Raw genomic sequence first — 25,413 nt, 5'->3', positions numbered from 1 at the left:
TGGTTTACTTTAAGGACTACTATTGGGGTCAACTTTTGTATTTGTTCCCTAGAAATTTGAAAATAAAATTATCAAGTTTAAGTGGTCTTAACACAAATTAAAAGGCAGATATTGTCAGACTGCATAAAAAGAAAGATCCAGCTACATCTTGTCAACTACAGCTGTCCATTTTTAATGTAATGAAACAGTTTGGTTAGACGTTAAAAGGTGAAGTAGTGGTAAACATTTCTATAGTGCTTATTCTGTGTCGAGAACGGTTCTGGGGTGCCTGGGTGGCACAGTCGGTTGAGCATCTGACTTGGTTTCGGCACAGGTCATCATCTCAGGGCCCTGATCTCAGGGTCATGAGATCGAGCCCTGTCAGGCTCCACGCTCAGTGTAGAGTCCACTTAAGTTTCTCTCTCCCTCTGCCCCCCACCCCGGACTCTTGTGCATGTGCTCTCTCTCTCTCTCAAATAAATAAATAAATCTTTAAAAAAAAGAACTAGGGGCGCCTGGGTGGCTCAGTCATTGAGCATCTGCCTTCAGCTCAGGTCATGATCCCAGGGTCCTGGGATCGAGCCCCGCATCGGGCTCCCTGCTCGGCGGGAAGCCTGCTTCTCCCTCTCCCACTCCCCCTGCCTGTGTTCCCTCTTTCGCTGTGTCTCTCTCTGTCAAATAAATAAATAAAATCTTTAAAAAAAATAAAAAAAAAAAAAGAACTATTCTAAGCACTTTACATTTACTAGCTCATTTATCTTCACAATCATTGTATGAGGGAGGTACTATTACTATTACCATTATACAGAGGAGAAAACTGAGTCAGGTAACTTATCCAAGGTCACACATTGTTCACATGAAGTTTGTATTTTTATATTTACAGAGCATTCAGTTACAAGGGGCTTAGTGTGAACAATGTTGCGATAAAGCAAAGGTTATACATTGTTTGCATATGTGAACACATTTCATCTTATATATTTCTGTACTACTCAATATACATAACTTTCAAATACATCAAAATCAAGTTTTTTAATTTATCATTTTTTTAGGATCTTATTCATTTATTTGAGATAGAGAGAGAGCACAAGCAGGGGAGAGGGTCAGAGGGAGAGGGAAAAGCAGGCTGCTGAGTGGGGAGCCTGACACGAGGCTTGATCCCAGGACCCTGGGATAATGACTTGAGGGGAAGGCAGATGCTTAACCAACTGAGCCACCCAGGCACCCCTAAAAATCAAGTTTTATGCCAATAAGCTATAATTCTATGAAACATAAAGGCCAAATGGCATTCTGCTATGGGAAACAGTAGTATCTTATGTTGCTGAAACAAGGAAAAAAAGTTAAAGGGTGGAAATTAGATGAATCTACTAATACTAATTAAAAGAAAGCTGTAATGACTACATTAATATCAGACAAAGTAAATTTCACAGGAAGGAATATTACCAGAGATAGAGCCCTTTCATAATGATGAGTTAATTTATCAAAATGATGTAAGAATTTTCAATGTTTATGCTCCAAATAAAAAGTTTCAAAGTACATGAAGCACCCAAAACAATCTACACATTCAGTGCAATCCCTACAGAATACCATCAGCATTTTCCACAGAGCCAGAACAAATAATCCTAAAATTTGTATGAAACCACAAAAGACCGTGAATAGCCAAAGTAATGTTGAAAAGAAAATTAAAGCTGGAGGCATCACAATTCTGGACTTCAAGTTATATTACAAAGCTATAGTCATCAGGACAGTATGGTATTGGCACAAAAACAGACACATAGATCAATGGAACAGAATAGAGAACTCAGAAATGAACCCTCAACTCTATGGTCAACTAATCTTCGACAAAGCAGGAAAGAATATCCAATGGAAAAAGGACAGTCTCTTCAATAAACGGTGCCAGTAAAATTGGACAGCCACATGCAGAAGAATGAAACTGGACCACTTTCTTACACCATACACAAAAATAAACTCAAAATGGATGAAAGACCTAAATGTGATACAGGAATCCATCAAAATCCTAGAGGAGAACACAGGCAGCAACCTCTTTGACCTTGGCCACAGCAACTTCTTGCTAGACATGTCTCTAAAGGCAAGGGAAGCAAGGGCAAAAATGAACTATTGGGACTTAATCAGGATAAAAAGCTTTTGCACAGCAACGGAAACAGTCAACAAAACTAAAAGACAACCTACAGGGGCACCTGGGTGGCTCAGTCATTAAGCGTCTGCCTTCGGCTCAGGTCATGATCCCAGGGTCCCGGGATCAAGCCCTGCATCGGGCTCCCTGCTCCTCGGGAAGCCTGCTTCTCCCTCTCCCACTCCCCCTGCTTGTGTTCCCTCTCTCACTCTGTCTCTCTCTGTCAAATAAATAAAATCTTTAAAAAAAAATAAAAGGCAACCTACAGAATGGGAGAAGATATTTGCAAATGTCTTATCAGATAAAGGGCTAGTATCCAAAACCTATGAGTTCTTTATAGAACAAAAAATCCAGTCAAGAAATGGATACAAAACCCAAAAAATCCAGGCAAGAAATGGGACGATGAACAGACAGTTCTCCAAAGAAGACATGCAAATGGTCCACAGACACATGAAAAACTGTTCAACATCAGTTGGCATCAGGGAAATACAAATCAAAACCACAATGAGATACCACCTCACATTAGTCAGAATGGTTAAAATTAACAACTCAAGAAACAACAAATGTTGCAAGGATGCAGAAAAAGGGGAACCCTCCTACACTGTTGGCAGGAATGCAAACTGGTGCAGCCACTCCGGAAAACAGCCTGAAGGTTCCTCAAAAAGTTAAAAATAGAACTACCCTACAACCCAGCAATTGCACTACTAGGTATTTATCCAGAGGATATAAACATAGTGATTCGAAGGGGCACATACACCCCAATGTTTCTAGCAGCAATACCCACAATTGCCCAAATATGGAAAGAGCCCAGATGTCCATTGACAGATAAATGGATAAAGATATGGTATATATACAATGGAATATTACTCAGCCATCAAAAAGAATGAAATCTTGCCATTTGCAATGGCATGGATGGAACTAGAGGGTATTATGCTAAGTGAAATAAGTCAGTCAGAGAAAGACAAACACCGTATGATTTCACTCATATGTGGAATTTAAGAAACAAAACAGATGAACATAGGGGAAGGGAAGGAAAAAGAAAATAAGATGAAAACAGAGAGAGAGGAAAACCATAAGAGACTCTTAACTCCAGGAAACAAACAGGGTTGCTGGAGGGGAGGTGGGTGGGGGGATGGGGTAATTAGGTGATGAGCATTAAGGAGGGCACTTGATGTAATGAGCACTAGGTGTTACATGCAACTGATGAATCACTAAATTCTACCCCTGAAATTAATAATACAGTATATGTTAACTAAATTGAATTTAATTTAAAAATTACAAAAAAACGCAACGTACATGAAGCAGAACTTATTCGAATATCAGGAGAAATAGACAAATGCACAATTATATCTGAAGATTTCAGCATCCCTCTCTCAATATTTGATAGAATAAGTAGACAGAAAATCAATAAGGATATAAAAGACTTGAACAACATTATCAGTCAACTTCATCTTGAATTGAAATTTATGGAACATTCTACCCAGTAACAACAGAACACAGTCTTTTCAAGTTTACACAGAATGTACCAAGATAAAGCCACATTCTGGGCCATAAGATAATTCTCAGTAAATGTAAGAAAAGATTGAAGTAATACAAAGTATAGTCTCGGTCCACACAGAATTAAAGTGGGAATCAATAACAGAAAAATAATCTGGAATTTCCCAAATATTTGGAAAGTAAATAACATTTTAAAATAACCTATAAGTCATGAGAGAATAAATCACAAGCGATATTAGAAACGATTTTGAACTGAATAAAAACAAAAGCACAACATATCAAATTTAGTGACATGCAGCTAAAAACAGTCTTAGAGGGAAATTTATAGCACTTAATGCTTATATTAGAAAGGAAGAATGTCTTACAATCAATGACCTGATTTCCCCTTTAAGAAACTGGAAAAATAAGAGTAAGTTAAACCCCATGTAAACAGAAAAAAAGTAATAAATATAAAAATCAATGAAATAGTAAATGGGAAAATAATAGAGAAAATCAATGAAACAAAAAGCTGTTTTTTTGAGATCAATAGTACAATTGACTCTCATGATTTGCAGCAGTTATGTTCTATAAAATTGCAGGGGACACTGCATTGGAGAATCCTGACCCATCGCTGCTAGGGAAAATACTGGGTTAGGTTCCTGTGAGCCTCTGGCCGCAACATTTTTGTCAGTGGATCAGTAATAGCTTTACTTCATGTGTGTTTTTGTTTAAAGATACCTTAATTTATATTGTTGATTCATGAACATGGAACTCATGGCCAACAGCATTCGAAGTCATGCCTGAACAAAGTTTATCTAACATATCTAAATAAATTTTCTCCATAAGGTACAACACACCCCTCTTGCATTTAGGGGCACTAAACAACACTTCAGCACTTCACTTGGGGACCATTTTAAACAGCAGAATCACCAACAGAAAACACAAAAATGCCCCAAACCTGGGACTATGTAGACTCTGGGAAGGACATTTGTTTACGTGTGAGAGCTATCTCATGGCGTCTCCTTGTTCAACCTCAGCTGGGAACTTGTGTGTTGGGCAACTCAAATTTTTCAATGTCCGCACATGTTTTCCAATGACTGAAAGCATTGCAAGTATTGATCTGAGGGTTACAAATAAATCTTAGCAAGTAGGTGAATTCATAAACACAGAATCCACAAATAATAAGGATCAACTATGTTGATAAACCTTTAGAAGGCACAATACCAGAAATGATAAAGGGTCACCGTTAGACATCATTCTTTTAAAGGATAACAATATTAGCAACCTCATGCATATAAATTCCACCATTTAGGTGAATGAAATACACAAATTTCTTAAAAGATTCAAGTTACCAAAGCTCACTCAAGAAGAAAAGGACAATCTGAAGAATTCCATATCTATCAATAAAGCTGAATTTGTAATTGAAAACCTTCCCTCCCCGAAAAAAGAATAAAAACACCTCCATGACTAGATGGCTTCACCGATGATTTGTAGCAAATATTTATGAAAGAAATAATACTAATTCTATACAAACTCTTCCAGAAAATAGTATAGAGAACCCTTTCCAACTTCTTTTATAAGGCCAGTGTTGATCCCCAAATCCAAAAGACATTATAAGAAGAAAAGACTAAATACAGAGCAAAGACCCCACAAAACATAGAGAGATTAAAGAAGATATAAAAAAACAAAGATACACCATGGTGATGGACCAGCAACTCGTTATCATTAAGAGGTCAGTTCCCCCCAAGTTTATCTATGTATTCATGACAATCCCAATCAAAAACCCAGCAGGTTGTTTGTTTTATAGTAATTGATGAGCCAATTCTAAAATTTATATGGAAATGCAAAGGACTTAAAATGAACAAAACAAAAAAATAAAATAAAGTAAAATGAACAAAACAACTTCAAAAAGAAAAAGAATAAGAGGATTTACATTACTTGATATCAAGATTTATTATAGGGGCTCAGTCATTTAAGCGTCCAATTCTTGATGTTGGCTCAGGTCTCGATCTCACAGTTGTGAGTTCAAGCCCCACACTGGGCTCCACACTGGGCATGGAGCCTACTTAAAAAAAAGGGGGGGGTGGCGCCTGGGTGGCTCAGTCTTTAAGCGTCTGCCTTCGGCTCAGGTCATGATCCCAGGGTCCTGGGATGGAGCCCCATATCTGGCTCCCTGCGCAGCTGGAAGCCTGCTTCTCCCTGTCCCACTCCCCCTGCTTGTGTTCCCTCTCTCGCTGTGTCTCTCTCTGTCAAATAAATAAAATCTTAAAAAAAAAAAATTTATTATAAAGCTACAGCAATTGAGACAGGGTGGTATTATTGTAAAAATATGTGTATAAATATGCGTATAGATCAATGGAACAGAATAGGGAGCCCACATATAGTCAACTCAAGAAATGATACTGGAGCAATTGGGCATTCATATGCCAGATAACAAAAGGGAGAGTCATAATCCTGACTTTATACTACACCCCATAATCAGATTGAACGTAAGCACTAAAACTAAATGTGAGAGCTAAAACCTTAAAACGTCTAGAGGAGGGGCACCTGGGTGCCGCAGTCGGTCCAACATCCGACTCTTGGTTCTGGCCCAGGTCATGATCTCAGGGTTGTGAGATCGAACCCCACTTCTGGCTCCAGCTCAGGGTGGAGTCTGCTTGAGATTCTCTCTCTCTCTCTCTCTCCCTCTGCCCCCCTCCCAGTTTGCTATAAATAAATAAATAAATTCTTTAAAAAAGACTTCTAGAAGAAAACATAGAAATATTTCATGATCTTGGAGTAAGTAAGGAGTTCTTAAATAGGACATAAAATGAAAAAGAAGTGATACCTTGGGTCAAACCCTCCCTGTGTCTGACCTTTGTTGCCATTTCTCTCATCTCTGCTGCCCGGGCACCGGTTGGGACCAGCTGGCCAGTGGCTCCCCCTCCAACCAGCCCACAGCCCTTCTTGGAAGGGGCAACTTTGGCACTGTCCCAACCCCACTCAGCACACTGTCCCTTCCATAAGCTAAGGCCACCTCTACAGCCCACAGCATCCCACCCCGCACAGACTCCAAAGATGCCACTAAAGTTTGGATTTTGTCCTCGCCAGCCCCTCCAAGCCCACCCTCATCTCTGTATGGGGGTGAAATGGGAGTGAACCTCAGTGGTCCTTCTCAGCAGGCAGTGAGTGGCTCCATTGTGCTCAGCTGTCTCCACTCCCGGCCTTGAAGTTTTCCTTACAATGGAGACAGCCTTCTAGAGATTCTAGAGGTGATATGGAACAGGGTGTATTTGGTCATTTCAATGGGCATTTGTTGGCAAAACGGGAGAGGGCTTTGAACACAATGGGTTGGATCTTCATCTAGCACCAAAATTCCCTTTGATTCAGGGTGGGCCGCTCTTTCTAACGCTCTACCACAGTTTGAAAGTCTGACATGGGGGAGGAAGTAGAGAGTACCATTGCCCTACTGGACATCTGACGCCCGTCGTATGGCAAATTCTCCCCTTCTGATCAGCAAGTCAGTTCACTTCAGTGCCCATTTATTGAAAGAGCCTACCTAAATTTAGCTTCCTTTACTTAGGAGTTACTCTGGGGGAGTGACGCAGGTGACACAGGCTGTGTCTTCCTGCAAGTGCTCTGTTCTCACCCAGGGGTGGGGCCATGACTGAGACCAAGTCTTCCCATTGCCAGGTGTGTACTGACCACAGCCCCCAATATCAAGAAAGGTCGGAGCCTCTGGAAGTTAAAGGGACCCAAAGGCCCTGAGGGATAGGTAGGACTCGAATGGGCAGAGATGAGCCGGCACCCAGGCTGAGGAAACAGGCCCAGCAAAGGCGAAGAGGGAAGAAGTCTCTGAGCGTGTTTGGGGAATGTCAAGTCTAGTTTGACTGGAGCATGGGATGAAGTTAGGGGGTTGAAGAGACAGGTCTGGAGTCAGACTTCAGGGGTGGGGGATTTGGCTTGGTTTGATAGCCAAGGACGGACAGGCCCACAGGCCAGAGCAGGGCTGCCGCAGCCTCCCTGGGAGGGCCCACGCAGGGTTGGCGAGGTTGGGAGGGTGAGCCGGACTCCAGCCCTGATTCGCACCGGAGGGTATGTCCTGTGAAGAAGACAGAGATGCCCCTGGAGTCCAGTGTCACTGGGGAGCAGAAGGCGGTGCACTCGGAGCCTGAGGTGTTTGTGGGGGTCAGGCCGAAGTGGGGAGAGCCCCGACCCCTGGTGATGCGGGCTGGAACTGTCTCTCTCGTGCCGCCACAGTAAGCACCGCGCTCCTCGCAGCGCCTTAGCGGCTTCCCTAAGCACCCCCATTCCGTCCCGAGAGGGGCAGTTCGGGGCTGAGATCCGGGAGGTCCCGGACTCCCAGTCCACACCGGGAGAGCCCTGGACAGTCGAGGAGGTCCCTTCGCGAGGCGAGTTCTCCCGAGTCGGACGGGGAGGCGCGCGGAGAGCGGAGCGCGCGGCGCCTCCTCCGGGCAGCCGGCGGAGTGGCCCCAGGCGCCTCCGCCGGCAGCTGCCGCTGCCTTATAAGGCGGGGGCCGGGCCGCGCCGGGGGAGGGGCTGCGGCCGCCCGGCCTCCTCCCCCGGGCTCCAGCTGCGCGGGGCCGGCAGGAGAGCGCAGCGCGGCGGCGGCGGGAACTGGGGAGCGCGCCGAGCGGGCCATGGGCAAGTCAGGTGAGCCCGCGGGCCGGCCGGGCGGGTGCGGGGAGGGCTCGCGAGCCTCGGCTCCGGGACCCCCGCCTTCACCCTCCCCCGCGGCGGGCTGGTGCCCGGGGGAGCGGGGCGGCCGCCGCCACGCGGGGTCAGGACGCGGGCTGCGCTGCAGGACCCCGGGGGCGGGCTGGAGCGGCGTGCGAGGCGAAGCGCCCGGAGGCTCCGCGCCGGCAGTTTCCGGGGCAGCCAGGAAGCCGGGGTGGCCGTCGGGCCCCCGGGAGAGAAGGAGGGAAGGCGAGACCGAGGGAGGGTCCCCCTGTCTGCGAGCCAGAGATTGCGTCAGGGAGGGTTTCCAGGCGCTGATGGGATTAGCGCTCAGCGTCCGGCCAAGGCGTGGCTTTTGCTTTGTTTCTGGAGCAGAGTTAGAATTGGAAAAAGCCTCCAAACTATGACCGCATCTGTTGCTACAAAACAGCTCTCCCCAACCAACCCTCCTAAGGACAGCTCTGAGCATCCTTTTCTTCTGTCGTTGTCCCTCCTCCCCTGAGCGCCCCCTTTGTGCCAGGCTCAGTCTGGCTCCACCCGGGTACAGAATCGCGCTTCCCCTTTATGTCTGACCTGTCGCTGCTCATCCTCACCACTGTGGCTGTCCGGGTGAGCTTTCTAAAATGCAGCTCTGTCCTGTCACTTTCTAACACCCTTCATCCCATTGTCGGCAGGTTAAAGAGTACGTACTCTTCCGTGGGGCATGGGGCCCCCTGGGAGTTGATCGTCACCTCTTACCTCCCCCTGCACGCAGCTATTAGGAGGCTGGCACCCTTGTCCCTTCCCCTGGGTTCCCTCTCCCGGCGCTCACCACCACCTCTCTGCCTCTCCCACTTTGCTGAGGTTGCAAATCCTCTCCATCCTTCTAGGCTCAACTTGGCCTGGGCTCCCCTCCCTGATTTCCGCCCCCCTCCCCCCCCCCCAGGGACGGCCCCCTCTGTGTCTTTGTTGCAGCCCTCCCAGCAGTCAGCTTGGGACACTACCCCAGCCATGGACCTGTTTCCCACAGACTCCTCACTGCTGGGGGCCAGGGGCTGAGTCTATCCCAGCATAGTTCCTGCCTCACAGGACACTCTCAATGAACAGCTGTCCAACAGAGTTCAGAAGTCCTGCTTCATGGGAAGTTGGGGCTGTCATCCTTGGGTGGGTGAGGCTGGGTCCCTCCTTGAATCTCTTCTCAAGATCCAGGCTCATGAGGTACTGGTGTTGAGAGTAAGTGGCTTTCCCTGGCATTCATCCTGACCTGCTGTGACAGGTCTGGCTTTCAGCCCTGGCTCTGCTAATCACTTGCTGTGTGATCTTAAACAAGGCTCTTTCCTTCTCTGTGCCTCATTTTCCCCATCTGTACAGTGAGGGTGGCCCATATGCTCTCCAGTATGGAGAGGTGACATAAGGAGTTGCCATGTAGTTCAAGAACAGGGTGATAGGCGGTAATGAGGCAAGAGCATGGCAGATGTGAAAAAGCATTTTGAGAAATCAACTCCTTTCTCTGTACCTTAAAAGAAAATCCACAAATTCTCTAAAGCTACATTTGTATCAGTTGTTTCTGGCTTCTTCCCTAAGAAACAGTTTTCCAGAACTTTTTTTTTTTTTTTTTTTTAAGATTTTATTTATTTGACAGAGAGAGACACAGCGAGAGAGGGAACACAAGCAGGGGGAGTGGGAGAGAGAGAGGCAGGCTTCCCACAGAGCGGGGAGCCCGATGTGGGGCTCGATCCCAGGACCTTGGGATCATGACCTGAGCTGAAGGCAGACGCTTAACGACTGAGCCACCTAGGCGCCCCAGTTTTCCAGAACTTCTAATACTCAGCTATATGCCCATTCTTCTATCTGTTCATCCATCCTCCCTCTCTCCCCTCTTCATTCCTTTTCTCTTTCCCTCTCTTCCCCCCATCTATTTATTAGCTGTGTGCCAAGCTGCAGGCCCCCTGCTGTGGAGGGCAGGCCTCTGTCCTCAGCAGTATTCATTTGGATCATGAAGTGAATCCTAAAGCTGATTGAGGTGGGGATGGATAGGCTCCAGTAAGAAGTGGGAAGTGATTCAAGCCACAAGGCGGGTACAGGTGGAGAGTGGCAGGAGATCAGGGGAGGGAGAAATCTCCTCTGCAGAGGGGATCATTGAACCTCCTGGAGGATCTTTAGCCATGGGACCTCAGGTGCCACTGAAAGACATTGATCTGAAAGCCCGAGTTGTGCCAGGGTGGAAGGTGGCTAAGACGGGGAGAGTGGAGGTGGGGGTCAGGGGAGACTATTGCATTTACCCAGGAGAGAGATGATAGAGGCATCTAAGGACTGCAGAGGACGAGGAGATGGATATTTGAGATGGTAGCCAGAAACAGCCTTGGTGACCGACTTACTGTGAACATGAGGGAAGGGCCAGCAGGGTGAGTCTGGGTGCAGGCTGGTGGTGGCACTCGGAGGACCAGAGATGCACAGTCAGGCTGCTCTCAGAGGTGGAGGGCAGTGGCAGAGGACAGGAAGAGGTGGTTCAGGCAGGCGTCCCCCCCATTCCCACCCCCACCACACATACCCGGGGACCTTCCAGAATGCTGGTCCAGGCCTATCTCCCTCATAGGCACATGCATTTCACTTGGTTCTCCCAAAAACTATGAGCCCCCAGGACAGTGTCTGGCTCCCCTAAGGGTCCCCAAGAGAAAGTGACTTTTCTAGGTGACCCAGGCCGCATGGGCCTTCAACACAGGCCCAGCCTTGAGGTTCCAGGCCACCAGCCAGAGGTTGTCTGTGCCTGCAGTGCTCATAGCACTCATGGATATTTACCCACACAGGGGCTTTATGTGGTTCCAGAAAGACCAGGGTAAGGAGTCAGCCCCTGCCTCTTTCGGGCCTCAGTTTCCTCATCACTGCATAGGGGCCAATCTCTTTTTAATTTTTAACCTCAGATATACGTCAGAGCTTCCTGGGGTTGTGGGCATTGCTGAAAAAGTATTACACAACTGACAGCTTAAATTCCAGAAGACACTTGGCCCAGTGCTTTGAGATTCCCAGGACCTGCTCCTAGCCCTGGTCTCCCTGCTGGGCTTCATTTTGCAGTAGGTGTGATGGGGGCAGAGAAGAAAAGCACTGGCCTCAGGCTCTGTAGAAGCCTCTGGTCCCTAATAATAGTGATTACCAATTATTAAGCTCCTAGTGCATGCCAGACTTGAAGCTAGGTATTTTATACATGGTACCAACATTTGTTAACAACACTACAGGGCAGGTATTATCAATTTTGTAGGTTTATAGAGGTTGAATACCTTGCCCAAGTTCATATCTTGACCAGTAAGTGGACAAATAGGGATTTGAACCCGGGTTTCTGCCTTCCCAGCTGTGTGCTTTTCCCTCTGCCACATGACCACTTGCCGCCTGCTCCCCACCTGCTTCTCACCCTGGATTCCAGCTCCGTAGGGACCTCTACACAGCCTGTGGTTACCTCTAAGAATCTTAGTGTCCCACTACCCACATGTCCCAGCACCAGAGGACAGCAGAGCAGAAGGCCTTTTAGGGACCGACTAGCCCGGGAATTTCCTACCGAGCAGGGGCTCTCACATCTCTGCGGGGAAGGCTGTGTGGACCAGATCATTCCAGCAGTTCCATTTTCATGTGTTGACTTTATTGAAAAAAAGAAGGGGGGAGGAGGTGGTTCAAAGAAAGGGTTTCCTGCTTTGAAGCTACTTTGAAATCCGCAGATGTCATCCATCCTTCCTTCACACAGGTGGGGAAGCAGCGGGCCAGGGGGCAGGGACTTGCCCGGTGCCTGTGGTAGGCCTGAGGGGCCGCAGGCCCGGCCAAGAATGCCCAGCCACTCTGCAGGCCAGAGCTAGCTCTCCCTGGCTCCTTCAGTCCTGCAAGGACTATTGTCTGCCCGCAAAGGGGCAGCCTGGGGGCCGCGCTCTGGGACATCCTTGTTCCCAAGTGGGCAATTGGGCAACTCTTCATTGTACGTCATTTTTGCCCTTAGGGATATGTGAAGTGAAAGTGTGCAAGATATGAGGGAGGGGAGAAGGCGAAGGGAGGGACATTCTTAGATCTGGTTGTAATGTGGACTCATTGTGTGACCTTGGGCAATTCACATATCCAACCGAAAACCACAGTTTCCTCCTCTGTAATGAGAAGGTTCCCATTCTAGTGCCTTCTCAAGGCCCGTGTGGGGGCTCCATTCATTTGTTCATGTACTCATTCACCCTGCACATGTCTGAGACCAATTTAAATACCAGCAGCCCTGCTCGCTTTAAAATCTAGGTTTTGGGGGCGCCTGGGTGGCTCAATTGCTAAGCGTCTGCCTTCGGCTCAGGTCATGATCCCAGGGTCCTGGGATCGAGTCCCGCATCGGGCTCCCTGCTCAGCGGGAAGCCTGCTTCTCCCTCTCCCGCTCCCCCTGCTTGTGTTCCCTCTCACGCTGTGTCTCTCTCTGTCAAATAAATAAATAAAATCTTTAAAAAAAAAATAAAATAAAATCTAGGTTTTGTTTTGTTTTAAGATTTTCTTTATTTATTTGAGAGAGAGCAAACGAGAGCTCGCACAAACCTGGGGGAGGGACAGAGGGAGAGGTAGAAGCAGACTCCCCGCTGAGCAGGAGCCCAACATGGAGCTCCATCCTGGGACCCTGGGATCAGGACCTGAGGCTCAACCAACTGAGCCACCCAGGAGCCCCTAAAATCTAGGCTTTGACAAGGCAGTTTCTCCCAAGGCCAGAGGCCAAAAGGGTCTCTGCCCAAAAGTGACGATAATAATTATGGTTGACATTTAGGAACTCTTCACTGTGTTCTGGAACTATTCTAAAGCATTTTTTTTAAAGATTTTATTTATTTATTTGACAGAGAGAGATAGTGAGAGCAGGAACACAAGCAGGGGGAGTGGGAGAGGGGAGAAGCAGGCTTCCCGCCGAGCAGGGAGCCTGATGTGGGGCTCCATCCCAGTGGTCCTGGGATCATGACCTGAGCTGAAGGCAGACGCTTAACGACTGAGTCACCCAGGCGCCCCTCTAAAGCATTTTCATAAGTTAATTCATTTAACTCTCACAACAACTCTGTGAAGTAGCAACTATTCTCCCCATTTTATGTATGGGAGAAAGGCACAGAGTGATTAAACAACTTGTCCAAGATCACACAGCTATTAAAAGGCAGAGCTGGGATTTGCCTCTTGAATTTCCTGGAACCCAGGCAGAAAGAGCAGGAGCCACCCAGGCTACCCGTCTGGAACTCATTCCTTTTTTTTTTTTTAATCAACTTAAAATTTTTCTTCCTGATAAATTAGCAAAACCAGCTTTGCCCCAAAGATGGGACCAGGTCTCTTTCCAGCCTCTTGCTAAGGGGACAGAAGGGGCCTGTCCACAATTTCCTGATTCCCGATGGGCCTCTTTGGTGGGGATTTTGGAGAGGGCAGAGAAATGAGTCATGCTGGGCCCAGGGAGGCCTCAGAAGAGGACCAACGCTGAGGGAGGAGTCCCAGCCAACAGCCAGAGGCAGGAGGGGCAGGACCTGAGTTTTTATCCGGCAGTTAGAAGCCTGGGCCCCAGAGGACCTTCAAGAGCCCCCATCCTAGTTCATCGCCCCCTCCTGTGGTGGAGACAGACCCACCCTGACTCTGTCCCTCAGCCACAGGGAGCCAGGCCCAGACAGCTCCTCCCACCTTCCAGTGGCTCTGACCTTAAGCCCCACAACTGTCCCCGGCAGCCCCTGATTTTCATCTGGGGCCCCTCAGACAGGTCTGTCCATAAAGGGCTTGGCACAGAGGAGGCTTTTGAGAAAGTTCTTTTCTCCTCTTCCTTCCTCCTCCTCAGAGACTGGCAGGCCCAACCGCACTGGACCCGATCCTCCTCCTGGATCTGGTGACCCCACTGTCTCTTCTGTGTGCTTTCCTCTGTGTCCTGGGCCTTGGGGGTAGTTCGGGGTTAAGGACAGGGTTTCCCTCTTCGTGGGTCTACTACCCCTGGACCATTTGTGGGAACTTGGGCAGGTTACTTTCCTTCTGGAGCCTCCGTTTCCTTATCAATAAAAAAGGTACAGTAGTGGGGGCTCCCACAAAAGGTGGCAATAAGCAAATAAGATCATGTACAGGCCTGGCACCTAGAAATGGTTGGTCAGCCGAAGAAAGGACCTCTTTCATTCTGGGCTGGCACCCTGAGCCTGTCGTTCTCTGAGCTGCAGTTTACCCTCCTACAAAATAAGGACATCATTCCTACCCTACCCCCTTGTGGGGTGGCTGTGAGGGCTCTCCCTGCCTAATGTGGGGATGGGTGGGTTTTCTTTGACTTTTAATCTTTATGTTTATCTGCGTTCTAGGGTTTTTCTACAGAATAAGGTGTGCGTTTTGCTGGGTGTGTTCACAAGTGATATCTTGACCCCACGGAGGCTGAGGCCCTGCTCTGAGGAGCCGCCTGGGTGGAGACTAGCCTCAGAAGTGTGGCTGGGGGTAGGGAGAGAAGGCTCCCCTATCAAAAAGTCTTCCTGACCCCTTCCTAGAAACCCTGGCCCAGCATACTGGCCCCACTGGCAACAGTAACCAGCATTGGCTTCTGGGCACCAAGCTTAGATTGGGCACAGGAACTTTCACTTTTGTTTCTTTTTACTTCCCACATTCTGGGAGTGCAGTGACCTAGTTTTTAGCAGCCTTATATGTCCCTCTCTGCCAAAAAGACTGCAGGACTTATAGCACTACTGGGTCCAGTGCGACCTGAGCCTGGCACTCAGAGCTGCCTTTAAACTGGCTTCACCTTAGCTACCCACCTACTCCTTGGATCTCCCCCTTCTCCCCATAGCCCCGGATCCACCAGCTCCCTAGTCTGCCCTGGCTCTTTCTGTGCCCGCTTTGCCTCCTCCCTGCCTCCTTCAGGGAGCCTTCCCCGGTACATTGGTGGTCCCCATTGCCCGTGCCACTCAGCCCCATGCACCTCCTGTGGTGTCCCATTGTGGCCTGCCAGGGACATGGGAGCTGGCAGGGACATTAGTGTGGGCCTCGCCAAGCCTGTCCCTTAGATGGGGACCCGCTGCCACCTTGACCATGTGCACCCACACCTGGCCCTGCACCAGACACATACGCTTGTGATCACTCCATCTCCTTAGAGAAGCTCTGAACTCCTTGGAAGCCTGAGGGTAGCCATGCACTTGTCTCCTCTCACCCCACCCTGATGGGACCTTATGGGATCTCAGGATTGAAGGGGCTTGAAGGTCATCTGACGGGCCTCCAATGCCTGAATCCTTTTGAGAAGAGTCACTTGTTTGTATTCCCCCAGTGCTGGAGAGCTCATTACCTTGTGAGGTCACTCTTTCATTTTTTGGAAAGCTTTGATTGAAAGTTCTTTCTTTGGCTGAGCTAAAATCTGTCGTCCTGCCCTTTCCACCCATTGGCCCTGACTTTGCCCTCTGGAGCCCCAGAATTCATCAGAGGTCTCCTCTGTGTCTTCCAAAGTCTGAGCTCCAGGATGAACAGACCCAGTACTTGCCACCATTCCTTATAAGACCCATTTCCAGCCCCTTCTCCACCTGGTCACCACTTGTGGACACACTTCAGATGGTCGCCGCCTCTCAGACAAGGCGGGGGCCAGGCTGGGTGGGGCACTCCAGCTGGGCCCTGGCTCCTACAGGACAAGCAGTGCCTTGCCCAGGAGCTGGTGGGGTTCTAGCTGCCAAACCACCCTGCTGACTCCTTTGTGTTTCATCAACAAGAACCCCTCTGGTTCCTACCAGTCCCTATGGCTTCCACCTGAGATATTCTGTTTTGTTTTGTTTTGTTGGAAATATCTTATTTATTTATTTGACAGAGAGTGAGAGCACAAGCCGGGAGACTGAGGGAGAGGGAGAAGCAGGTTCCTCGCTGAGCAGGGAGCCCACCATGGGACTTAATCCCAGGACCCTGGGATCATGACCCGAGCCGAAGGCAGCCGCTTAACCGACTGAGCCACTCAGGCGCCCCTGAGATATTCTTTAAGAACCTCTGTGACTCCGTTATCCCAAATACCACATTGACATACTCAACCCAAAATCTTTTTTATGACTGTGCTAAGAAACACGGGACATAAAGTTGACCATCAAAACCATTGCAGGGTAGACAGTTCGGCGGTGTTCCGCACGTTCACATCGCTGTGCAATACACCGCAGAGCTTTTCCATCCTGCAAATCTGAAACTGCTCAGGAATCAGTACCTTCCCTTTTCCTCCTCCCTGGCATAAACCTGAAATCTTTATCTTTCACACCAACAAGGGTTTGGCCCCTCTCTTTTTTTTTTAAAGATTTTATTTATTTATTTGAGAGAGAGAGCATGAGAGGGGGGAGGGTCAGAGGGAGAAGCAGGCTTCCCGCTGAGCCGGGAGCCCGATGTGGGACTCGATCCCGGGACTCCGGGACCACGACCTGAGCCGAAGGCAGTCGCTTAACCAACTGAGCCACCCAGGCACCCCGGTAGTTCTATTTTTAATTTTTTAAGTAACCTACCTCTGTAGTGGGTGTACCAGTTTACATTCCTACCAACAGTGTACAAGGGTTCCCTCTTATCCAGATCCTGGCCAACACTTACCTTTTGTCTTTTTGATAAAAGCCATTCTAACAGGTGCGAGGTGATATCTCGTTCAGGTTTTGATTTCCATTTTGCTGATGATTAGTGATACTGAGCACAACAGTACCATGTACCTGTTGGCTGTTTGTACGTTTTCTTTTTTTTTTTAAGATTTTTTATTTATTTATTTGAGAGAGAGAGCATGAGAGGGGGGAGGGTCAGAGGGAGAAGCAGACTCCCTGCCGAGCAGAGAGCCCGATGCGGGACTCGATCCCGGGACTCCAGGATCATGACCTGAGCTGAAAGCAGTTGCCCAACCAACTGAGCCACCCAGGCACCCTGGCCCCTCTCTTGACCACAAAGACCTGAAGGGTTCAGGTTGCAGCTCCACCTCTGTCTTGGTGACAAGATGGTAGAAAGCAGCTACCGTCACCCCTTCCTTCATGGTGTCCCCCATGTCTGCCTGTCAGCCACAGCCTCCCCCTGCCCACACTGCTGTGACCAGACCTCACTGAACTGCCCCGCTGGGCCCCAGAGGCCTAACTCTTACGGTGATTGGAACCCCCTGGGGCCGGCTCAACTGCCACCCACCACGGGCGTGGCCCGCAGTCACCTCACCTCTGCTGGGCCGCATTTAGCCCAGAGCTCCCTGAGGGTAGGCCCTGCCCCGGGTCTTCCTTCTCCTGCATCTCCTCAGACACACAGTGGCATTTGATTCGAAGCCCCAGGAGACCTGGGGAATCAGCTGAGGGAGGGGCAAGACCCCCCATTGGGTCATCTCAGCCTCTGGGGTGAATGAAAAGAGCAGAGGAGAGGAAAGGCAGCTGGTGACCTGGGGCGGGGGGGGAGTGGCACTTTGTTAACCCTCCGTGTTGCACCCTTACTGCCCCCCGCCAAGCCTCAGGGACAGGCCCCTGCCACATGAGCCTAGCTTGGTGTCAGGGCTGCCGTGGCTCTTACTCATAAGCCACGCGACTCCCAGAGTCCTATGGCTGGTGCTCAGTGCCTTCCCAATCAGCCTCACTGGCTCCTGTCTGGGCAACTTTGGGGCCTCAAATCGGGGGCCACCTTCCTGATCCCCCAGCCCATGGTAGGTTACTTTTCTCCAAGTTCCTCTTGACCTATGCTCACCTGCACCTTGGCCCTGCCACTCTGCCGGTGTCTGTTTACAAGGCCGTCTCCCTTCTGTGTGTGAGCTCCCCGAGGGCAGGACGAGGTGGCTGTGTCTCTGGAGCTCTCGCACAATCCAGGGGCCGGAGCGGAGGCGGCGCTCAGAGAGCAGATGAACTGATGGGTGGGTGATGGGTGTCTGGCTGGCTGCTGCTCAAAGGACGATGAACCAAGAGAGGGATGGATGAGTGGTGGGGAGATGGATGAAGGGGGTGGGATGGAGGGGGTTCCATTCCAGAGCCGAACTGGGGTGACTTCTGTCCACCGTTGACCTTGCCTCCGCCCCTTATTCTCTCCCCAACTCCGTCCTCCTTGAGCTTGTCCTTTGGAAGTCATGACCCAGTTGGGCACAGGCTCCACCTCTTCCCTCACTGCATCCCTGGGCCCAGCTGCCCCCCCCCGCCCCCCACCACATTCTCTTCCACCCTGTCCCCTCACTCCACTTCCCCAGTGCTGTCCTCCCCTGGTCCCCTTCTTTATCTGTCCCAGTCTTTTGGTTTCCCCAGCACAACATGGGCACCCTCACCACAGCCGGGCCTGTTCTCCCTGGGCTCCCACCTCCAGCCCTTCCCAGCCCCCACCACACCCCATAGGTCCAGTCTGAGTTATCCAGTCTCCACACATTTTTTTCCAGCGGTTCCGGTCTCCCTGTCGCACCCCCACCCCCCTGCACCTTCTGGGCACCTGTGGCCCAGCCTCCCCTCAGCAGCCAGCAGAGTCTTTCAGAAACACGCATCTCCTCATCTCAGCCCCTTGTGCCCATTCAGCCGTTTCCCATTGCCCTGGATAAAGCCCCAAATCCCTCACATGGTCCATAGGGCCCCACGTGATCCATGAGGTGCAGATGTGCAGAGACGGGGAGGCTGACATCAGGGGTGTGGAGCAGGGCGTCACAGTTGCTCGGTTGGCCAGGGTGCCGAAGGGGCGTGGCAGCCTGTCCGTGTGGCCTGAGGGTTGAGCTGGGCGTCACTCTGAAGCCGGCCCACATACTTTCTTGGTGGGTCTTTTCTCTGCACTGAGACCTTCTCCATTTTGAAATTATTGCAGCTTCCAAGCAGTTTAATAATGAGGTCCTGAAGGCCCACAACGAGTACCGGCAGCAGCATGGCGTCCCCCCACTGAAGCTCTGCAAGAAGCTCAACCGGGAGGCTCAGCAGTGAGTCCCCCAGAGCCCCGGGGTGACTCCGGCCCTTCATGGCGCTGTTGCCACTGTCATGGAGGGGCAGTGGGGTGGCCGGAAGGACATGGTTTGGGGGGCAGATACAGCCAGGCTTGAATAACCCTTGTGCCACTTACCGAGGCAGGTCCTTTTCCTCCGAGCCTCGGTTTGCTCCTCTGTAAAATGGGGCTATTGTGGGCGCAGAAGAGAGGCTGGCGTGATGCTCCTGATTTGCACAGCTAGCCTGGGGCAGGGAAGGAAGCTCAGCCACACTAGGTTAGGGCTCACACTCTGGGGCTTCCCTGGGCTGGCCCGCTCTGAGGAGGCACATGGACTCTGGCAGGTATTCAGAGGCCCTGGCCAGCACGAGGATCCTCAAGCATAGCCCGGAGTCCAGTCGTGGCCAGTGCGGAGAAAACCTGGCATGGGCCTCCTACGATCAGACAGGTAGGTTGCTTTCTCGGCTTCCCTCTCCTCCGCCTGAGCTGGGCCCAGGACCTCCAGTATTCAGGCCCCAGCACCCTCCTCCGTGTAGCCTTAGTGCCACAGGCCCAGAAGGGGAAAGGGGCCCCAGAACTCTCTCTTTGTGCTCCCGGGGGCTGCCTGCCGCTCACCACAGTGTCTCAGACGGCTGGCTCAGGGCCAGGCCTGCGCTGGGTGCCAGGGACACACAGATGAGTCAGACTGCCCAACCCTCCCCTTCGGAAGAGCTCCCAGCTGAGGAATGGGGGCGGGGGAGGCAAATCATTTCTGTGCCCTTTCTGTGCAGAGTTTCAGCCTGACCCTGTGGGCTCTCAAGTATCCCCAGGCACAGTTTTCCTTTCTTCACATTTTGCTTTCTTTTTTAAAGTGTTGGTGTATTCACTTTTATCCTCAGAAAAATGCAACTGAGCTTTTTTCACGTTAGAAAAAAAAAAATGAGAAAGACAATCCCTCCATCCGAGGTCGCAGCCTGGAATGGTGATCCCGCCACACTGACCAAACATTCTTGAGCTTCCTGGCTCTGACAGGGCTGCCGTGGCTTTTTAGGAAAAAGTGCTGGAGAGAGCTACTTTGCCCTCCGAAGCCTTGTCCAGACCCCAGCGGGAGGATGACTGCCCCCCACCCCCCGCTGAGCCTGACATTCCTGGGAGTTCCTTGGGGAGGCCTGCAGTCCCCTCCGTTTCCCCAGAGCAGCGGGCCTCCGGGAGAGGTGTGTGCATGCTCCTGAGGAAGGCGGGAGCCTGCAGCCTGCAGCCTGCAGCCTCCTTTCCAGGCCCAGGCCGTGGGCCCTGATGGGGAGAAGGCTCCCTGAAGGGACGGGACGAGCAGGCAGTGGACGTGATTGGTCCCAGCCTTGCGTTGGCCCCCTGTGGAGCCCTGAGCAAGTCGCTACCCTCTGTGGCCCCGGTTTCCCCATCTCTGTCTCCGCAGGCCGTCTTTATCCCCACCCTGGCTACACGTTGGGATCTTTTGTAGCACTTTTAGAAAAGACCAGTGCCTGGGTCTCTCCTCCAGAGACACTGACGCCGTCTGTGGCAGGCCCCGCGTGTCAGCCACGTTTCAGGGCTCCCCCGGGGAGGCCGGTGTGTAGCCTCTGTTCTCTGAGGCCTTGCTTCTCAAACTGTGGTCCACGGGGAAGCAGCAGCATCTGGGAACTTGGGAGAAATGCAGACTCAGAGCCTGCATGTCATCAGTGCAGACAACTTTGACCTAGGAAGTCAGAATCTGCATTTCAACAAGCACCCCAGCTGATCCATACGGAAATCGGATATCGTAGATCGTAGATCGGAGTTAAGAGTGAGACTTACTGCTGTGGGATGGAGGCTCCCTGCTATGGCCTTGACATCAACAGCTCCCAGGGAAATGCTGTGGGTTTTCGCCTACCATCACCGGTTGGACCAGCAGATGCTTAGAATGAGGACCCACCAGCCCAATTGCCTTTCCTCCTGTGGATATTTCAGGAGACACACTTGGGGTGGGATGAGGACAGAGTGTCCCGAAAACTCAGAGCATCATTAGAAGCCCTTGGAGGACATTGCATTCAACCCTTGTACAGAGGCCCAGAGAGGGGCAGGCCTTGCCCAGGTTTCCACAGTTAAGTTAGTGGCAGGGCAGGTCCCCCAATGCCAGGCCAAGGCTCCTCCCAATCCCCAGCAAGGCCCCCTCTTCAGCCTGGATACACTCATGGGCAGGAGTCCCTGCTTCAGCTCATTGGTGCTTTATCAGACGTCTAAGTGTGGGGTGGGTGGTTTGGGGTTAAGGGGAGAAGATGGAAGGAGTAGCGAGTAGGTTGATTTTGCTGCTGAGTTTGAAACAGTGTCTTTTCCATACAGGAAAGGAGGTGGCTGATCGATGGTACAGTGAAATCAAGAACTACAACTTCCAGCAGCCTGGCTTCACCTCCGGGACTGGTGAGTGAGGGGGTCACCCCAGTGGCCTGGGCCTGGGCAGGGTTGCCATTGGGCGTCTGAGTTTGGAAAGGCACTAACCCTCTGAAAATCGATCATTTCCCTCCTATTTTACCTCTTCCGTATTTCTCTGGTTCAACTTCGCCCAAAGGGATCAATACTCTCTTTCCCCATCACTTCTCCCAACACACACACACACACCCCTCCGTCCGAGAACATGTGAGCCACGGATTCCTGCCCCACCAGCTCCAAGTTCTCCACATGACTAGAGTGTGCCAAAGGAGGCTGTGGATTTTAAAAAGTTCCTGAGTGCTCCTCCCAGAAGTGGTCCTATAACCGGTCATCCTATTGCCAGTCTTGCTCCCCTCCAATCCAGCCTGCTCCTACCAACCAGAATATTCTAAAGCCCTCTCTTCGGGAAAAGGGCCACACTGCTCACTCTCTCCTTCTAGTCTGAACGCCCCCCCCAATACCCTGCATCCTTCCTACATGCTCCCCACACCTCCAACCTCCCCCTTCACCTTTTCTCTCCAGTTTGCGGTTCAGATGAGCTTGGAGTGCAGACAGCCTATAGCTGCTCCCAGCTCCAGCACTATTAGTTGTGTGAACTTGGGTTGACTCTGTCCTTCCCTGTCCCAGAGGGAGAGGAGCAAGGCAGTCGCCTCTAGGGGACATTCTGAGAGCTGGTGTGTGGATGCAGGCAAGAGCTGCAGGCCTCGGCAGCCCTGGGACCATCCAGCTTTTCTGTGAGGCCTCCAGGGTGAGCAGTAAAACATTCAGCTGACTGAAGCCCCAGGCAGCCACTCTGAGTTCTGGGCTCCCTTCTGCCCCTCAGCCGACTTCTCTCACCTGGCGCCTGCCTGTCTTTCCTCAGAACCGACTCAGATCTACTCGCAGCCCAGGATGGGTTAGAAGGGGCTGAGAGTTTCTCTGACCAGAAGGCGCCAGGAAAACTGAAAAGGGGGTTCCCTGTCCACCCCCTACCCTACCCTACCCTACCCCATCCCACCCCTGGGTGGAGCCCCTATGGCCTCTCACCGTCTGGAAGATTCTTCCGAAGCAGGAAGTGACATGCTCTCGGAGCCAGTCACTGTTTCCTGTGGTTTGCTGCTCACCCCTCTTGGGTAGGGGTTCTTGCAACAGTGTGGGCAGGACTGTGGGGCAGAGGTGGTGGCATCTGCTGGGGCATTTCTCCTCCCAGCTCTCCAGGCCAGGCCCAAGGAAGCTGCTCTCAGCGCCCTAAGTATGAATCGATGGTTCTGTGGCCGTTAAATTGCTCCTCCCAGCAATTAAGATTCTGTGAAGACACAGAACCTGGCTTCTTTTCATAAAGTACAGTGTCCAGAAGACATTTTATTTCACAGCCTCTGGATTTGCTTTTCCCATGAGCAAGGCTCCCGAGCACCTGGACACGTGTCAGGGCAAGTTACTAGCGTCGCTCCTGTGTGCCTGCCACTTGGCAATTGTAAAGTGTCTGCATTCCCAGCCACGTAAGCCTCACAACACCAGTTGTAGGTGGGGCTTTATTCTACCCATTTTGCAGAAGAGGAAACTGAAGCCCAGAAAGAGGAAGAGACTTCTTTTAGATCTCCTATCCTCAATCCGATGCTTTTTCCATGGCTCCTGCTCCAAGGTGGGACTCTTGCAAGTGTCAGAGCTGGGATGGGACTTGCCATGATCACTGACCACCTGTCCAACCTATTGCCCCACATCTCCCACCCCTAAAGAGGAAAACCCCAGAGCAACTAGCCCCTAGGCTGTCCCAGGTGCTAGTGGGCAATGCCTGTGGACAGACGGAGCCTGAGCTTAAGACAGGAGCACAGCTTTGGGTGGTGTTAGAATCAGAGCTTGCAAGACCCCTCCCATGCCTCAGGCTCCCCCAGAGCTGCTTCTTGCCGCACCATTGTGTAGGGATTCCCTGACCTGAGTCCGTGTTGTTGGGAAAGAGCCTTTGAAATATCCTGTAATCTATCCCCACCCACCCACCCTGAGTCCACATCTTGTGATGAAGGACACAGTTCTCTGCTGCATGCTGAGCGGAGAGAAACTGTTCCTTTGTATTCTTTTTTTTTTTTTTTTTGAATTAATTTATTTATTTGAGAGAGAGAGCACGAGAGGGCGGAGGGTCAGAGGGAGATGCAGACTCCCTGCTGAGCAGGGAGCCCGATTCAGGACTGATCCTGGGACTCTAGGATCATGACCTGAGCCGAAGGCTCACTTAACCAACTGAGCCACCCAGGTGCCCCCTTTATTACATAACGAGTAGGTTGGTTGGTTCATTTGTTCTGAGTAAATAATACTTTTACATGATATGAAATCTGCAAACTGTGTAAGGTAAAAAGTCCTTCCATTCCTGGTCTCTAGCACTTTGCCTTCCAACCAGTGATACCCATTTCTTGTGTATCATCCTAGAATTGGTCTGATCTTATACCAGCGTTAGGTAAATATGTTCTCTTTTCCACTTTTTTTTTTTTAAGATTTTATTTATTTATTTGAGAGAGAGAATGAGAGAGAGCATGAGAGGGAAGAGGGTCAGAGGGAGAAGCAGACTCCCCGCTGAGCAGGGAGCCCGATGCGGGACTCGATCCCGGGACTCCAGGATCATGACCTGAGCCGAAGGCAGTCGCTTAACCAACTGAGCCACCCAGGCGCCCCTCCACTTTTTTTATACCCTGGTATATGATCTGTTTTGCACTTGCTTTCTTCACCCAGCAGATTGTTAGAGATTGTTCCATGTTAATACAAAAAGAGCTTTGTCATTCTTTCTTACTGTTGCACATTATCATTATTCTCTTGCAAGGATATACTGTAACTTATTAAATGTGTTTTTTCAAATGTATATTCTAGGAAGTTGGGGTCGATTGCAGGAAAGGAGGATGTGATCCCTTTAGGGAAAAAAAAAGGTTTTGTGTCAGTGATTTATTTAGAAACCACTGTGTATCTGATGGTTGCTAAGGAAGTCGTGTCCTTTAACTTGTCTCTAAATACCCATACTTAATTATCTCTGGACAGAAACCTCCCCGGCCTGAGGGAAAATCTTAGTCTCAGCTGTTTGGAAAAGGCTTCCACAGGCATGCGAGCTGCTGATGGGCACCTTGTGTCTGTGATCATTTTCTTGGCAACCAGTGGATAAATGGCAGTTCTTCCTTGTCTGGGCAACAGAGAGAGTGGGTGGTCAGTAGCCAAAGTGTCCGGTTCTCTTGAGAGAAAAGGCTCGCATGGAAAAGGGCTTGAGCCTTAATGAAAAGACAGCCTGTGGAAGCGGCGACTCCTCACAAAGCTGCTGGAAAGCCTGGAGCTGTGACTCAAAAAGTAGGAGGACCAAGGGGGAATAGGCAAGAAGTGTTTCTCTTCTATTCTGAGGTGAAAGTCAGAGTTTAGTGGGCAGTGGTTAATACAAGTTTAAGGATAAGTGGAAAAGATGCCTAATTATACCTGGGGTTTGTTTTCCTTTAGTTCTTGCTTTGATTTTATCACAGCAGTTCTACTGATTACTGTTTATGGTTTGGTATTCTATAAACAATTTGGTAACCTCAAATCTTTTATGGATATAGACAACAAAATAAAGTATTACCTAAATTTAAAAATTATAAAAATGGAGTTCATCTGTAGGGCAAAATACACACAATCTTTTTTTAAAGATTTTATTTATTTATTTGTGAGGGAGAGAGAGTGCGCGCACGCGCACACACACACACACACACACACAAAAGCAGGGGGGAGGGGCAGAGGGAGAGGGAGAAGCAGGCTCCCCGCAGAGCAAGGAGCCCAATGTGGGGCTCCATCCCAGGACCCTGGCTGGGATCATGACCTGAGGGGAAGGCAGACGCTTAACCGACTGAGCCACCCAGGTGCCTCCTTCCTTCCTTCCTTCTTTCCTTCCTTCCTTCCTTTCTTCTTTCATTTTCTGGTAAAACATATTTACCATAAAATTAACCTTT

The 25,413-nt window shown here is 50.3% G+C and overlaps 1 protein-coding gene across 1 annotated transcript in view; it reads left to right on the top strand.

Moving 5' to 3' along the window:
* The first annotated feature begins 8,123 nt into the window (after positions 1-8,123).
* The window catches only part of GLIPR2 (GLI pathogenesis related 2), a 22,529-nt gene continuing 5,239 nt past the window's right edge, over positions 8,124-25,413 (top strand). The window contains exons 1-4 of the mRNA XM_035016316.1: positions 8,124-8,239; positions 18,971-19,079; positions 19,426-19,529; positions 21,398-21,475. Coding sequence (XP_034872207.1) covers positions 8,227-8,239; positions 18,971-19,079; positions 19,426-19,529; positions 21,398-21,475 — 304 coding nt within the window. The 5' untranslated portion in view covers positions 8,124-8,226. The remainder of the gene's footprint in view (positions 8,240-18,970; positions 19,080-19,425; positions 19,530-21,397; positions 21,476-25,413) is intronic.

This window comes from Mirounga leonina, unplaced genomic scaffold (genome assembly GCF_011800145.1).
Source record: "Mirounga leonina isolate KUSES-001 unplaced genomic scaffold, KU_Mleo_1.0 Mir_170, whole genome shotgun sequence".
Taxonomy (NCBI): domain Eukaryota; kingdom Metazoa; phylum Chordata; class Mammalia; order Carnivora; family Phocidae; genus Mirounga; species Mirounga leonina.
This window is presented reverse-complemented; position numbering and strand designations above follow the sequence as displayed.